The sequence below is a fragment of the Urocampus carinirostris genome, chromosome 13 (assembly GCF_059441175.1).
Source record: "Urocampus carinirostris isolate Australia breed hairy pipefish chromosome 13, RoL_Ucar_1.0, whole genome shotgun sequence".
Classification (NCBI taxonomy): domain Eukaryota; kingdom Metazoa; phylum Chordata; class Actinopteri; order Syngnathiformes; family Syngnathidae; genus Urocampus; species Urocampus carinirostris.
The window spans coordinates 32,410,995-32,425,067 of record NC_142361.1 but is presented as its reverse complement, the minus strand read 5'-3'; the positions used below and the strand labels follow the sequence as shown (position 1 = coordinate 32,425,067).

At 42.7% G+C, this 14,073-nt stretch overlaps 1 protein-coding gene across 1 annotated transcript in view; it reads right to left on the bottom strand.

Annotated features, from left to right (window-relative positions):
* Window positions 1–2,139: 2,139 nt before the first annotated feature.
* Window positions 2,140–14,073, bottom strand: part of slc18a2 (solute carrier family 18 member 2) — a 35,099-nt gene continuing 23,165 nt past the window's right edge. The window contains exons 11-16 of the mRNA XM_088351832.1: window positions 13,407–13,485; window positions 11,183–11,234; window positions 11,004–11,067; window positions 9,481–9,600; window positions 8,969–9,102; window positions 2,140–3,989 (exon numbers count right to left, since the gene is read on the bottom strand). Of these exons, the coding sequence (XP_088207958.1) occupies window positions 3,882–3,989; window positions 8,969–9,102; window positions 9,481–9,600; window positions 11,004–11,067; window positions 11,183–11,234; window positions 13,407–13,485 (557 nt within the window). The 3' untranslated portion in view covers window positions 2,140–3,881. The remainder of the gene's footprint in view (window positions 3,990–8,968; window positions 9,103–9,480; window positions 9,601–11,003; window positions 11,068–11,182; window positions 11,235–13,406; window positions 13,486–14,073) is intronic.

Below are 14,073 nucleotides of genomic sequence, written 5' to 3'. Positions count from 1 at the left end.
TTTGTTTACATAATACATAAAGCCTCAAATGGAGATATTTTTTCACCCCAAATTTTTTGGGGGTTGTGTATACATACTCTCATGTCTGATTATATTTCCGAAATTATTTTCTGTTCTAATCTGCAAAGCATGGTGGGAGTGTATTGTATAAGCATCTGTAAAGTAATGAAGGAGCAGTGGTAAGATGGACAGGTTGATTGTTGCGTTCGCTCCTACATTATCTTGTCAGAGTAACTCTCGATTTTTGTGTGTGTTATTTTTACCCTTTATCAATTCGTTAACATTTTTAGACACCCAACTAACAAATCTGTTCAGATTTCTACAATATAGTCAGATACAGTAAACCCCCGGGATACAACATTAATAAGTTCTGTGTTGGCGATTGTAAAGTGAAATTGCTATATAATAAAAACCTAGGGTAATTAGCTAATGCATAAGAAAGTATTTAATAAATACTACTCATGCGTATTATACTGAAATATACATGTAAACAGGGATCAGAATTTTCCGCGGATCCGCGGATTTCCGCTGTTTTTGAACCCCAAAGGCATTCCGACTTTTTCACTTTTTCTCTTGCGTTGCAAACAAATTCAAAATCCGACTGTCTCACTCTTTCCTTTATTGCTCTGGCGCACCCTGGCGGCCGTTAGAAAAATTGGCCGCATTGTCGCACAAGCTGCAGGGACTGAACTGCATTTGAACTTATCTTGCAGTATTTACAAAAAAATCAGTTATGTGGGCAAATTATTTTAATCTTCTAAAAATGTTACTTAAATGATAAATATAAGCATGGTTTTGGACAAGTAAATTGCCTAAAACCCAGGTTTTTTTGGGGGGGGGGGCGGTGGGGGGGGGGGGGTCTCCGCCCTGGTTTATTCCTGGACGCTGGCTATTTTAGCTGAAAATGAAAATCTCCATTCTGATCCCTGTGTAAAGGAAATAAATGTATATAACGTTAGGGTGATGTGTTTTGAAATACATGAGGAGGAGAAAGACATCGTGGGAGGTAGTTTAACCGAATGCATGTCGGCATTTTCATGAATCTGTGACACAAACCAATAGCGGACTGGCATGGTTGCCATGGCGCCCAATTGGCCGCACCCGTGTGTGTCACGGTTGCCATGGTGCCCAATTGGCCCTGCCCGTGTGGCGCCAGCTGCGGCTCGTTGAGAGATTGGCTTTCTGTCTATATTAAGCTCTCTTGCTTCCTTTGTCGGCCCGTCAAACGAACTCCTGCCCCACAAGACGTGGGTTCTGACTCCTGTTTTCCTGTTGATATTTCTGGTCCGGTATTGTTCCTGTTTATTTTTGTCCTGTTTAATTTCGAGTTCTAGTTTTGATTTGTCTTGTTATTTTCTCCAGTTTTTGTTCCCGTCTAGTTTCTCCTGTTTGTTTTCGATATCCTGACTTGTTATCTATCTTTTCTGTCCCGTTCTGTGTGATATCAACCCCATCTGTCCGGTATCAACTCGGGCAATTTGAATCGATCTCGTCGGTCTCTGGCTTCCCGTTTTTCCACACCAACACGTGATTGGGTCCTGATCCTGTTCTGGTTCTGACACAGACTATATTTATATGATCTTGACCAATCGCAGACAGGAATCTTAGAGGCGTATCTTAAAGTCATACGCACTAACACTGCAAAGTTTGAATTTTGAACGTTTTAGGGATCGCAAAAGTGTCAATTGGCAACGCAAGACAACAGTAAATTAATTAATTTAACTAACGAATCAACCACCTACCGGTATTTTCTTTTTAATTTTCTAGTTATTTAATATTACTATCCACAGGCTAGCACAACACGGGCTGAAAAAAAGAAAATAAATCAGGTCTCTGTCTGTGCCAATTACAATCGTGTGCAGGCGACGAGGGGGGCTTCCGGGTTGCCCCTTTAATGCCTCTTGGGATGGACTGTCCACACCCCATCATCTAGCCTCTGGCTGATTGGTCCCCGCCGTGTTGATGCAATTTTAAGCATTGAGAGAAGGGTGATAGGGCATCGCCCTTGCCCCCAGGCGAGGTGATTAAGTGACTTGTTTAGTTTTTTTATGACTTCAAAATACCCACATTCATGAAAATATCTTCAAAGTAGTCCAGAAGGTGGCAGCAGAAGTAACCCAAAATATGACAACACTAATCTCTTTGTTTTGTTTGACTTTTATTCCCATAAACTGTATTTTGCGCACACATTTCAAACAGTAACAAATTCAAGTGTTGAGTTTGACCCCCACTCAACGTTCACTGGACTCATTTACTAGGTCAGAAAACTCGCACTGAATCCGCCAACCACAAGTTTAAGCAATTTAGGCAAAGGGGAAAAACATCAAGCACAAGTTCAATGTACAGTGGCTTGCAAAACTATTTGGCCCCCTTGAACATTGCGAGCTTTTGCCTCATTTCAGACTTCAAACATCAAGATATAAAACTGTAATTTATTGTGAAGCATAAACAATAAATGGGACACACTTAATTGGATATTTTAAACTTTTGTAACAAATAAAAAACGAAAAAGTGGGTGTGCAAAATGACTCAGCCACATTGAGTCAATACTTTGTAGCGCCACCTTTTGCTGCGGTTACAGCTGCAAGTCGCTTGGGGTATGTTTCAATCAGTTTTGCACATCGAGAAACTGAAATTTTGGCCCATTCCTCCTTGCAAAACATCACGATGTTCCGCGAGGTTGGATGGCAAGCGTTTGTGAACAGCAGTTTTCAGTTCTTTCCACAGATTTTCAATTGGATTTGACTTGGCCATTCTAACACCTTGATATATTTTTGGGTGAACCATTCCATTTGTAGCTTTGGCTTTATGTTTTGGATCATTGTCTTGTTGCAAGACAAATCTCCGTCCCAGTCTCAGGTCTTTTGCGGACTCCATCAGGTTTTCTTCCAGAATGGTCCTGTATTTGGGTCGATCCATCTTCCCATCAATTTTAACCATCTTTGTTGAGCTGAAAGTTTAGTGGGACGGCCCGATCATGGTGGATTTGCAGTGGTCTGATACTCCTTCCATTTCAATATTATTGCTTGCACAGTGCTCCCTGGGATGTTTAAAGCTTGGAAAATCCTTTTGTATCCAAATCCAGCTTTAAACTTCTCCACAGCAGTATCTCGGACCTGCCTGGTGTGTTCCTCGTTCTTCATGGTGCTCTCTGCGCTTTAAACAGACTTCTGAGACCATCACAGTGCAGGTGCATTTATACAGAGACTTGATTACACACAGGTGGATTCCATTTATCATCGTTAAGTCATTTAGATCAACGTTGAATCATTCAGAGATCCAAAGTGAACTTCTGGACAGAGTTTGCTGCACTGAAAGTAAAGGGGCTGAATCATTTTGCACACCCACTTTTTCGTTTTTTTTTTTGTTAAAAAAGTTTAAAATAGCCAATAAAGTGTGTTCTGCTTCATGATTGTGTCCCACTTATTGTTGATGCTTCACAAGAAATGACAGTTTTATATCTTTATGTTCGAAGTCTGAAATGTGGCAAAAAGTTCGAGGGGGCCGAAAGTTTCACAAGCCACTGTATCGGAAACACGGGACCCAACAAATAGGGCCTTCAATGACATCAAACAGACATGAGCTCGGTGGCCATTTTGGAATGTTTAGTCGACGTTTTTTTCCTAGCACCTTTTCTACTTTTTACAAAGTGCTTTTGGAAAAAAAGCAGTCAATACCAAATAAGGCTGTCGGCGGTGCGCTTACGAATCTGCGATGGACTTTGGTTTTCTGTTGGCACAAGCGCTGAAAAGACGACGAAGACCGAACGCAAGATTTTCTCATCTCGGTGATGGTTTTTTTTGCCCGCGTTCCTTAGTTTTATACAACAAAATAGATCCTCTGAACACTTGTTCGAGTTACCCTGCGTGGTCAGTCGCTTCTTAGTCGTATTCGTCGTCGTCGGGATCCATGTTATCGCCTTGATAGTAATTTCCCTGCGTGGAGTAGGACCTCGTTTTCATCGAACAGTTGGAGTCCATTAAAATAGCCTGAAAGACAAAATGGCCGTTATACCAGTGTCTGAAACTCCAGTTCCACATTTCACAGTGAGGATAATGAAACAAAGAGATAAAGGAACAAAGAACATGACAGTCTGCTATTGGTTTGTGTCACAAATTCATGAAACTGCCAATATGCATTCAGTTAAACTACCTCCCACAATGTCTTTCTCCTCTTCATTGAGTTCAATTCATATCATCTCATCTCATTAGCTACACCGCTTATCCTCAGTAGGGTCGCGGGGGTGCTGGAGCCCATCCCAGCAATCATCGGGCAGTGGGCAGGGGACACCCTCAACTGGTTGCCAGCCAATCGCAGGGCACACGGGGACAGACAACTCACTCGCTCATTCACACCTATGGACAATTTGGACCGGCCAATTCACCTGAAATGCATGTTTTTGGAACGTGGGAGGAAATCGGAGTGCCCGGAGGAAACCCACGCAAGCACGGGGAGAACATACAAACTCCGCACAGGAAGTCTGGAGCTGGATTTGAACCCACACAGGAGGTTCCCAAGACATGAACTGTGCCGCACACGCGCTAACCACTGCGCCGCCGTGCTGCCCCAATTCATATCATCCTAACGTTAAATAAATCTACTTCCTTTACATGTATATTTAGTTATAATACGCATGAGTAGTATTTACTTATTAACATGTTTAATCAGAATATATAACAGAACAACACTTTCGAATTAAGTTTATTATAAATCGACTTGTAACATTCTTCGCTGTTTTCCATCTGCCATGATTATGTACCTGTATTGACTCATCTTCATTCACGCAATGTTTGCATCGCGTCGTCTGCTACAAGCCACGTGAACTCCTCTTTGCACGATGCTTTACATTTTGTAGCGTCATAAATTTTGTTAGCTTCTTTTGAATCTTTCTTCTGGAGCTGAGGTTTTGGCTTGATTGCTAACCACTTATTCATTTGTTTGTGTTCTCTGTGCGTCTACTTTGGAAAATGATATAAAAATGCACGCCCCTATACCGCTCAGGAAAGTACGGAGGCACGAAGTTATTCGATGCAGGCTTCTGATTGGCTGCCGAGTATGCAGATTGCATAACGAACTGAAATTCCGAAATCTCCAAACTGAACGTAGATTTTGAAATCGGAATAAAGCAAACGTTTGTTTTGAAAATTATTAAAAACAAAATATATTTTTTTCTCCTGGTATACATCAATGGACACAGTTTTGGCTGTACATCGTAGAAGGGTTATTTTAATGGAAGCTCATTAAATCATTGATGTTCACTGTTGAGACACACTATGATCAAAAACCTCAAAAAAAGTGTAAGCACCTCAAAACGAAGCGTACAGAGAAATTTGATTGGGAGAGTGGTAGGGATGGTCGTGGCTATGTACACAGGGCGAGTAATCCCTTCTGTCTTTCGTCCAGTGCCGCCTGCTCTTAAAGTAAATACTTCGGTATCCTCGTTTGCAGAATTTTGTCACATTTTCGCAAGAGAACTTTGCTTGCACCTTGAAACAACGACCAAAATGAGACTTACCACTCTAAAGTAACTACAGGAGACACATTTTAAGTTTTATATTTGTTATTACGGGACAGGGTCTGGAACTATTACTATCTCATAAAATTGATCAAAACAGTAAAACAAAATGCGAGAGCGGGTTAAGTGGTTTTGTTGAATTTTGTGTTAAGATATATGGTGAGGGGGCAGCACGGCGGCGCAGTGGTAAGCGCGTGTGCGGCACAGTTCTGAGGTCATGAGATCAAACCTCCTGTGTGGAGTTTGCATGTTCTCCCCGTGCTTGCGTGGGTTTCCTCCGGGCACTCCGGTTTCCTCTCATATTCCAAAAACATGCATGTCAGATTCATTGTCCCTAGGTGTGAATGAGCGAGCGAATTGTCTCTCCCTGTGTGCCCTGCGACTGGCTGGCAACCAGTTCAGGGTGTCCCCTGCCCACTGCCCGAGGATGGCTGGGATGGGCTCCAGCACCCCCGCGACCCTACTGAGGATAAGCGGTGCAGATAATGAATGAATATATGGTGAGGCTCTCCCCCAAAACTATCAAAATAATTTGCTTTTAAGGCCCTTTGCGTTCCCGACCCCTGAGTTAGAGCTTTAATGCTACTGCAAAAAAAGCTTATTTAAATCATAAACTAATCCTTCAAGGCTTTTAAGTGTTTTTAAAACTTGCTAAAATAATAAGCTGATAAAATGGAAGAATGAATTCAACGAGGACTTGTCAGTGGAATGTTAGTTGACTGGTCATGCACAATTCCTGGAAGGAAAACTGGGCTGGACTTTCTCTTTACAGATAGTAAAGAGTTTAATTCGGGGGCGGCAGTAGCTCAGGAGGTAGAGCGCTCGTCAAGGGATCCCAGTTCGAATCCCGGCTCGTCCGTGTTACATGTCGAAGTGTCCTTGGGTAATACACTGAACCCCTAATACTCTTCTGTTCAACAGCAGGGCCCGACAGCTTTCACTGGTTTACCCCTGCCGTATCATAGAACACGTCCAAACATCCCACTATCCTTTCACAAAACCTCTCCACTCATTCCAAGATAGGAGATATATTTTGGTAGCTATTAAGACCAGGCTCTACTATTTGAAAAGGAAAACACAAGTTGATGATCAAAGCGGGCAGCACGGCGGCGCAGTGGTTAGCACATGTGCGGCATAGTTCATGTCTTGGGAACCTCCTGCGTGGGTTCAAATCCAGCTCCAGACTTCCTGTGCAGAGTTTGTATGTTCTCCCCATGCGTGGGTTTCCTCCGGGCACTCCGGTTTCCTCCCACATTCCGAAGACATGCATTTCAGGTGAATTGGCCGGTCTAAATTGTCCCTAGGTGTGACTGAGCGAGTGAGTTGTCTGTCCCCGTGTGCCCTGCGATTGGCTGGCAACCAGTTCAGGGTGTCCCCTGCCCACTGCCCGATGATTGCTGGGATGGGCTCCAGCACCCCCGCGACCCTACTGAGGATAAGCGGTGTAGCTGATGATGATAATGATCAAAGCTAAAAGAAAAATGGACAGCTCTTTTTTTTGGGACATTTGGTGGTGATTGACCTCGAAAAATATTTAAAATGAACATCCATCTGCACCGCTTATCCTCAGTAGGGTCGCGGGGGGGCTGGAGCCCATCCCAGACATCTTTGGGCAGTGGGCAGGGGACACCATGAACTGATGGCTAGCCAGGGAAAGACAACTCACTCGCTCATTCACTCCTAGGGACAATTTGGACCGGCATATTAACCTAACCTGCATGTTTTTGGAATGTGGGAGGAAACCGGAGTGCCCGGAGGAAACCCATGCAAGCACGGGGAGAACATGCAAACTCCACACAGGAAAGTTCGATCTCATGACCTCAGAACTGTGCCGCACACGCGCTAACCACTGCGCCGCCGTGCTGCCCTTAAAATGAACATTTTAAAATCAAATCGTAACTATGGTTCTGAGTCCCGAACGGGAGAGACGAAATAGAACTGAAATGCTAACAGATGTGCAGTTGAGAGCTTGTCATCGAACCTGACAAATAACAAATAACAGCAGATTACTTAATTAAACTCGACGTGTATATTTGGGTAAATCCGATGTCAATTGTTAAACTGATTAGCATGTTTTTTTGTGTATGTGACTCCGAAATATTGCATTTCTAATTTATTTACTCAATTAAATAATATAAGCGAGTTAAAATAGGGAATTCTTTACTATAATTAATAAGTTAGCTTTTCGACAGTGATGGTTACCTGAAGCTTCTTTCAAATATTCAAAATAGTTTTAATGACAATACACTTATTCAATGTTTTTGAGGAGTATGTTAGGAGTGACAAGATTGGATAGATTGAGAAATGAAATTGTGAGAGACAGAACTGGAGTAGTAGTGGAACTGAGCAAGCGTGTGGATGAGAGAGTACTTGGATGGTTTGGACACATGGAGAGGATGGATGAGGAGCAAATGTTGAAGAGGATCTACAGAGCAGAAGTCAATGGAAGGAGACTAAGAGGAACGCCGCGATTGACGTGGATGGATGGTGTTATGAGTGCTCTGCAGGAAAGAGGTCTAAATATAATGGAAGCTAGAGCTCTTGTTGGTGATAGGAATGAGTGGAGAGGTGTTGTGAAAGGATAGTGGGATGTTTGTTCTATGATACGGCAGGGGTAAACCAGTGAAAGCTGTCGGGCCCTGCTGTTGAAGAGAAGAGTGTGTTGTGTCACCCTGACCCGGGTGACATGGCCGCTTTCTTGTGTCCCATTTCATCTGGAGGGACCAAACCATGACCAACTTGGGTGCCGAGGTGCTTAACTTGTTTGAGTGTTTGGGCATTTGGGTTGGCCATGGTCCAAAAAATTTTGTGTGAGTTTTTTGCTACTTTTTCCCTTTTTATTTTCCTTGTTTTTGTAGGTGTTTTTCTTGCTGTCGGTCACCCCTCTCGAGGGATATGAACAGGGTAGATAGATGGATGATAAAGGATTTTATACATTTGACTATAAAGGATTTTATACGATTGACTCAGTTTGATGCAATAAAGATATTCACTGACTGGGCTTTAGTTCAATGACAGTGCAGGCTGTTCGAAATGCATAATATTTGGTCCAGGAAATTTTGATAACAGGACTCGTGGATTTGCTGTTTTGGGAAAAGGAGACATCAAGGCGCTGTGTTGTGAGAACATTGGGCGCAAACACTTTGCTTGGCACGCCCATGGGAGGAGCCGAGACGCCATCTCGCGGGGAGACAAGGGCCAATAAAATAAAGCTAAAGAACTTCAGATGAAGGCTTCCCAAACATTCCAACCGTCTCTGATGGAGTACACTTAGCTCTTCTATTGGGAAAAATAAACATTTGAGCGCATAATTGTTGAATGAATGCAGGTTGTGTTTGGTTAATGGAGTCAGATAACTAATTCGAACAATTTGGTAAACGCTACATTTTGATACTTAAATTCCAACAATAGATAGACACTTACAAGCAAAAAACAAAGAAATATAAATCTTACTATTTTTTCCTCTTGTCCTGGAGGGTTCCTGAGGAACAGGCAAAGAGGAGCAAATAAAATGTCCACTATTCCAATTATGGTCATCAACCAGGGGAAGCCAATACTTTCAGCAATGGATCCTCCAATCGATGGACCTAAAAAAGGAAAACATAACGGTTTCCTGGTTTTAAAACAAAAAATCGTCTCTGCAGACCCTCTCTCCGATTCACACATTAGCTCGGCGTGTAACCTCATTACAGAGACATTATCTCCAGAATTCAAAATTTGTCGAAGGTGTTTCGCTTGTTTCAGCGTCCGTTGGACATTCCCGGTAATTAGATTCCCTAATACCGTATTAACATACAAAATGCGATACAGCCCACTCAGTAATTCATCCACAGAGAAGCAAATGTATCCTTTCCAGCTATCGTCCATCTGTTTTCTAAAGTGCTGCAGAATAGAAACAGAGCCCTCTGGGTTGGTTCAGTCTCATCTAATTAGACCTCCACAGCACAGTTTTCTTTCCTGCTTACCTAAAGCGAATCCCATGCAAAAAGCCACATCGGCGATGGCGTATACGCTTCCGTAAACCGACACGTGCCGCAAGTCCACCAAATATCCCATAATAGGCATCATGGAAGAGTCCACCATACCTGTAAAAAAAAAAAAGACAGATTTAGCACTATAAGGCTCACCTAAAAGCCTTTTTTTTTTCAAAAGCTGACCATGCGCCTTATAATACAGTGCGCCTTATATATGGATCAATATTAAGTCGCAAAGTCTTGCAACTAACTTGCAGCCGCCAATTAGATTTTCCCCCGAACGCCAAGTAGTCCGAGGTTTATTTACCGGCGTTTCATTGGCTAACCAATGTGTCAATCATCATTTGAATCGATAACTATTGGCTAAAGTTATTCAGAGGTCAAGGGGCGGATCCTTTTTCTCATTTACAGGCTGGCATTGGCTTAAACGGCAAAACAAAGCCTGCAATTGGCCAAAAAAGATGAATGCGTATAGCACGTGGTTGACGACATACAGAAAGCATTTTTTTACTATTTCGTATTTGTAAATATTTTATTCTCCTGGATTTACTAAACTCACGGATATAAGAGGACCACGGCTGCACAATATTATGAACACAACGACTTCGGTGAGCTACTCTGGCTATATATATTATCCCTGTATCTTGTTTCAGACTGAACTCGATGTTTCTGTGATAAGCGGTGCAGATAATGGATGGAATGGAGTGTCTATTTTTAAATTAAACTCAACTCCAAGTGTTTATTGTCATATATACAGTAAAGTTGCGAGCGAAAAAGAAAATAGAAACTAAGGAATGGTTGGCATTTCTTGAATCCCAAGACTTTAACCTTCCGAATGATGGAACGATGCATTTGAGTGACATCGTACGGACACCGCATCCACACGTGTTCTCGACACGTATTTGCAAGCTTTCGGAATGTTAAGGGGGTAATCAGTTGGACTGAACTATCTGACTGTTTTGTCGACGGTCCCATTGTAGCGCCTTATAATCTGGTGCGTCTTATGTATGTCAAAAATAGGACCAAAAACTATTTTTTCGGGGTGCGCCCTATAACCCGGTGCGCCTTATAGTGCGGAAAATACGGTAAATGGATTGGTATCTCAGGAATCGTCCTCTTATGGTTCAGATCCTACCTCTCAGATAGGACGCACTGTGTTAAATATGGTGAAATGACGTCTGTGCCCTTTAGTGTTACCTGTGGTGTTCCCCAGGGTTCAGTACTAAGCCCCCTTCTTTTCAGCATTGACATGCTTCCATGAGGTGATATTATTCACAAGTATAATATCAGTTTCCATTGCTACGCAGATGAGACTCAACTATATCTTCAGATGGAGGAATCTGCCACACTAAACTGTGGAAATTTGGAGGCCTGCCTCACTGAGATAAAAGAATGGATGTCACTCAACTTCTTGCGCCTTAACCATGACATTGGACCACATTGATTTAAGTACTAGATCAGCCAAATTTGACCACATTTTGGGTTATTTCAAAGTGTTTTAATAGCATACTTACCGATGGCAAACCCAACACCAAAGTTTGGGAGAATAAGACCGTAGATACTTCTTGCAAACGGAACCTGCAAGAAGTGGACAGCAAGTCACAAAATACCAAGGATTAGGTATTACCACAGTAATGCGGATATTAATAATAATAGTTATAATGATAATGGGTTAAACTGGATATAAACTTACCCCTATGACACAGATTCCCACAGTCACCATCCCAATAAGGGCACAAAGCCATCTGTTGAAAATGGATTTTTTTTTATTAGGAAAATTAATACCGGTACGAGTAAACCGGTGCCTGAGGACAGCGCTCATAAATCCAGCAACTTTGAACCAGAAAATTTTCTTTAAGAACAGAAAACAAGGTTGAAATTTCTATTGTGACGGCCACTTTGAATTATTTGACCACTAGATGTCACTGTATTGTGTAGTGTGACCGGAACAAAGGAATTAAAAGCACAAAGAAAGAACTACGAAGACTTAAAGTGAACAAATCACACCGTTATTCTTCTTTTTTTCCCTGCCCTACGCAAGATTTTTGGGTACCCGTAGCAGCAAGATGGCTACTGCTTTCTAGGTAAGGCTCTATTTCTATTTTTTTAAGTAAAATGCGTGTTTCTATTAATTAGCATTCTTATGAATGAGGATTTTTATGTACCATTGGGAGCACTGCATAATACACACCAATTTTTTGTTGATTTGCTCCTAATACCAACTGTTTTGGTATACAGACTTCCTGTGCGGAGTTTGTATGTTCTCCCCGTGCTTGCGTGGGTTTCCTCCGGGCACTCCGGTTTCCTCCCACATTCCAAAGACATGCATTTCAGGTGGATTGGCCGGTCCAAATTGTCCCTAGGGGTGAATGAGCGAGTGAGTTGTCTGTCCCCGTGTGCCCTGCGATTGGCTGGCAACCAGTTCAGGGTGTCCCCTGCCCACTGCCCAATGATTGCTGGGATGGGCTCCAGCACCCCCGCGACCCTACTGAGGATAAGTGGTGTAGCTAATGAGATGATACCAACTGTTTTTACAGAGGCATACTTCTCTTTCACTTGACAACCACCAAAACAATGACGTCGCGAGACCAAAACAACAATGGCGGATCTGCCTGACGAAAAGTTTGGAGTGCGGTCAATCTCTGTTAAAAAAAAAAAAGTACCGTATTTTCCGCACTATAAGGCAGGCGCACCTAAAAGCCTTTATTTTTTTTCAAAAGCTGACCATGCGCCTTATAATACAGCGCGCCTTATATATGGATCAATGTTAAGTCGCAAAGACTTGCAACTAAGGCAAGCAGCCGCCGACTAGATTTTCCTCCGAAGGCGAAGTCGTCCGCGGTTTATGCTGGGATTTATATACCGGTGTTTCATTTCCCAGCCAATGTGTCAATCATCATTTGAATCGATCACTATTGGCTAAAGTTATTCGGAAGTAAAGGGGGCGGATCCTTTTTATCATTTACAGGCTCGCATAGGCTAAAGGGGCGAAACAAAGCCTGCAATTGGCCGAAAAAGCTGAATGTGAATCACACGTTGGGTTGCACTACGGCATAGAGAAAACATTTTTTTCTATTCTGTATTTGTAAATATTGTATTCTCCTGGATTTACTACACTCACGGTTGTAAGAAGACCATGGTTACGTATCATTAATGAACGTGAAGGCTGCAAGAGAACTTAGGTGAGCTATGCGGATTTATATTTTCCCGGTATCTTGTTTTAGAACGATCTTGATGTTTCTTTGATGACTCTATTTTTGAGCTAAATTCAATTCAGAGTGTTTATTGTCATATGCACAGAAAAGAACCCTGTTTTCCTGCACAATAAAATTCTTACTTTGCTGTCCACACAGTTGCCAGCAAAAAATAAAATGGAAACTAAGAAATGTTTGTTTGGTGTCTTCGTACAGACACTGTTTCCGTACATGTCTGAGACACGTATTTGCTTCTTTGCTAGTTTTGGGAATGTTAAGGGGGTAATCAGTTGGACTATCTGACTGTTTTGTCGACGTTCCCATTGTAGCGCCTTATAATCCGGTGCGCCTTATGTATGGAAAATATAGGACCAAAAACAATTTTTTGGGGTTGCGCCTTATAACCCGGTGCGCCTTATAGTGCGGAAAATGCGGTAATCGGGTAATAATGACAATTTTAGTGTCAAAAAAGTTGCGTCCCGGGGACGCACATTGATTCGACACTATGCGTCCCCAGCAAAAATGATGCGTCCAGGACGCGGGGACGCGGGCAAACCAGAACACTGATGGTTCTAAGCGGGAGACAATCAACGCCACGTTATGACGCACGGTGTCGTCAGGGACATTAAAAAACGCCGAATCTAATTTCCAGAAACGGAAAAGAGATACGGCGCCCACCCGAGGGGAGCGACTGAGAAGAGATAAGGCTTATTTGGCTCTTACCTCCCCATCTTGTGCGCTAACGTTCCAAAGATGTAGGTTCCAATAAGGTAGGAGATGGAGGCTGGTAAGAAAGCCACACCTAGAAAAGACAGGGACACACAAACGGTGTTAGAATAGGGAAGGTGTGGCAGAGCTTCTGGAGATAAGCAGATTCTATCGGGGCTTCATCATCAAAGCTGCTGTACATCTATTGTGCGTCATGAAGCCCTGCGCCTTCCACCTGCCAGCGCCTCACACCGTAATTTCCTGTTTGTTCTTTTTATCTGCCAAGGATTTCATACAAAGCACCAGAGGAAGAAAGCAATATCAACTAGAGAAGCGCAAGAGAAAAACAAGGGGCAGGTTGGAATATGTCGATGTTGCCAAAGCCAGGTGCCTCGAACAAAGATACTGTACTTGTATTTCTGTCTTTCTCTCTCTCTTTTCTATCCCTTTTCTCCTACTCTCTGTCTCTGTCTCTTTCACTCTCTGTCTCTCTTTCTCTCTTCTCTTCATGCTAAGGTTTGGAGTTTTTCATTGCCCTCATGTAGGTTTTAGATCTGGGCGTGGTGTAATAATAGTCTGGGGTTTACAATAGTTTGTGGTCTGTGCAGCCCTTTGAGACTACTTGTGATTAAGGGCGTCACAAATTAACATGACTTGACATGAGTTCTGCCTCAACAATCCG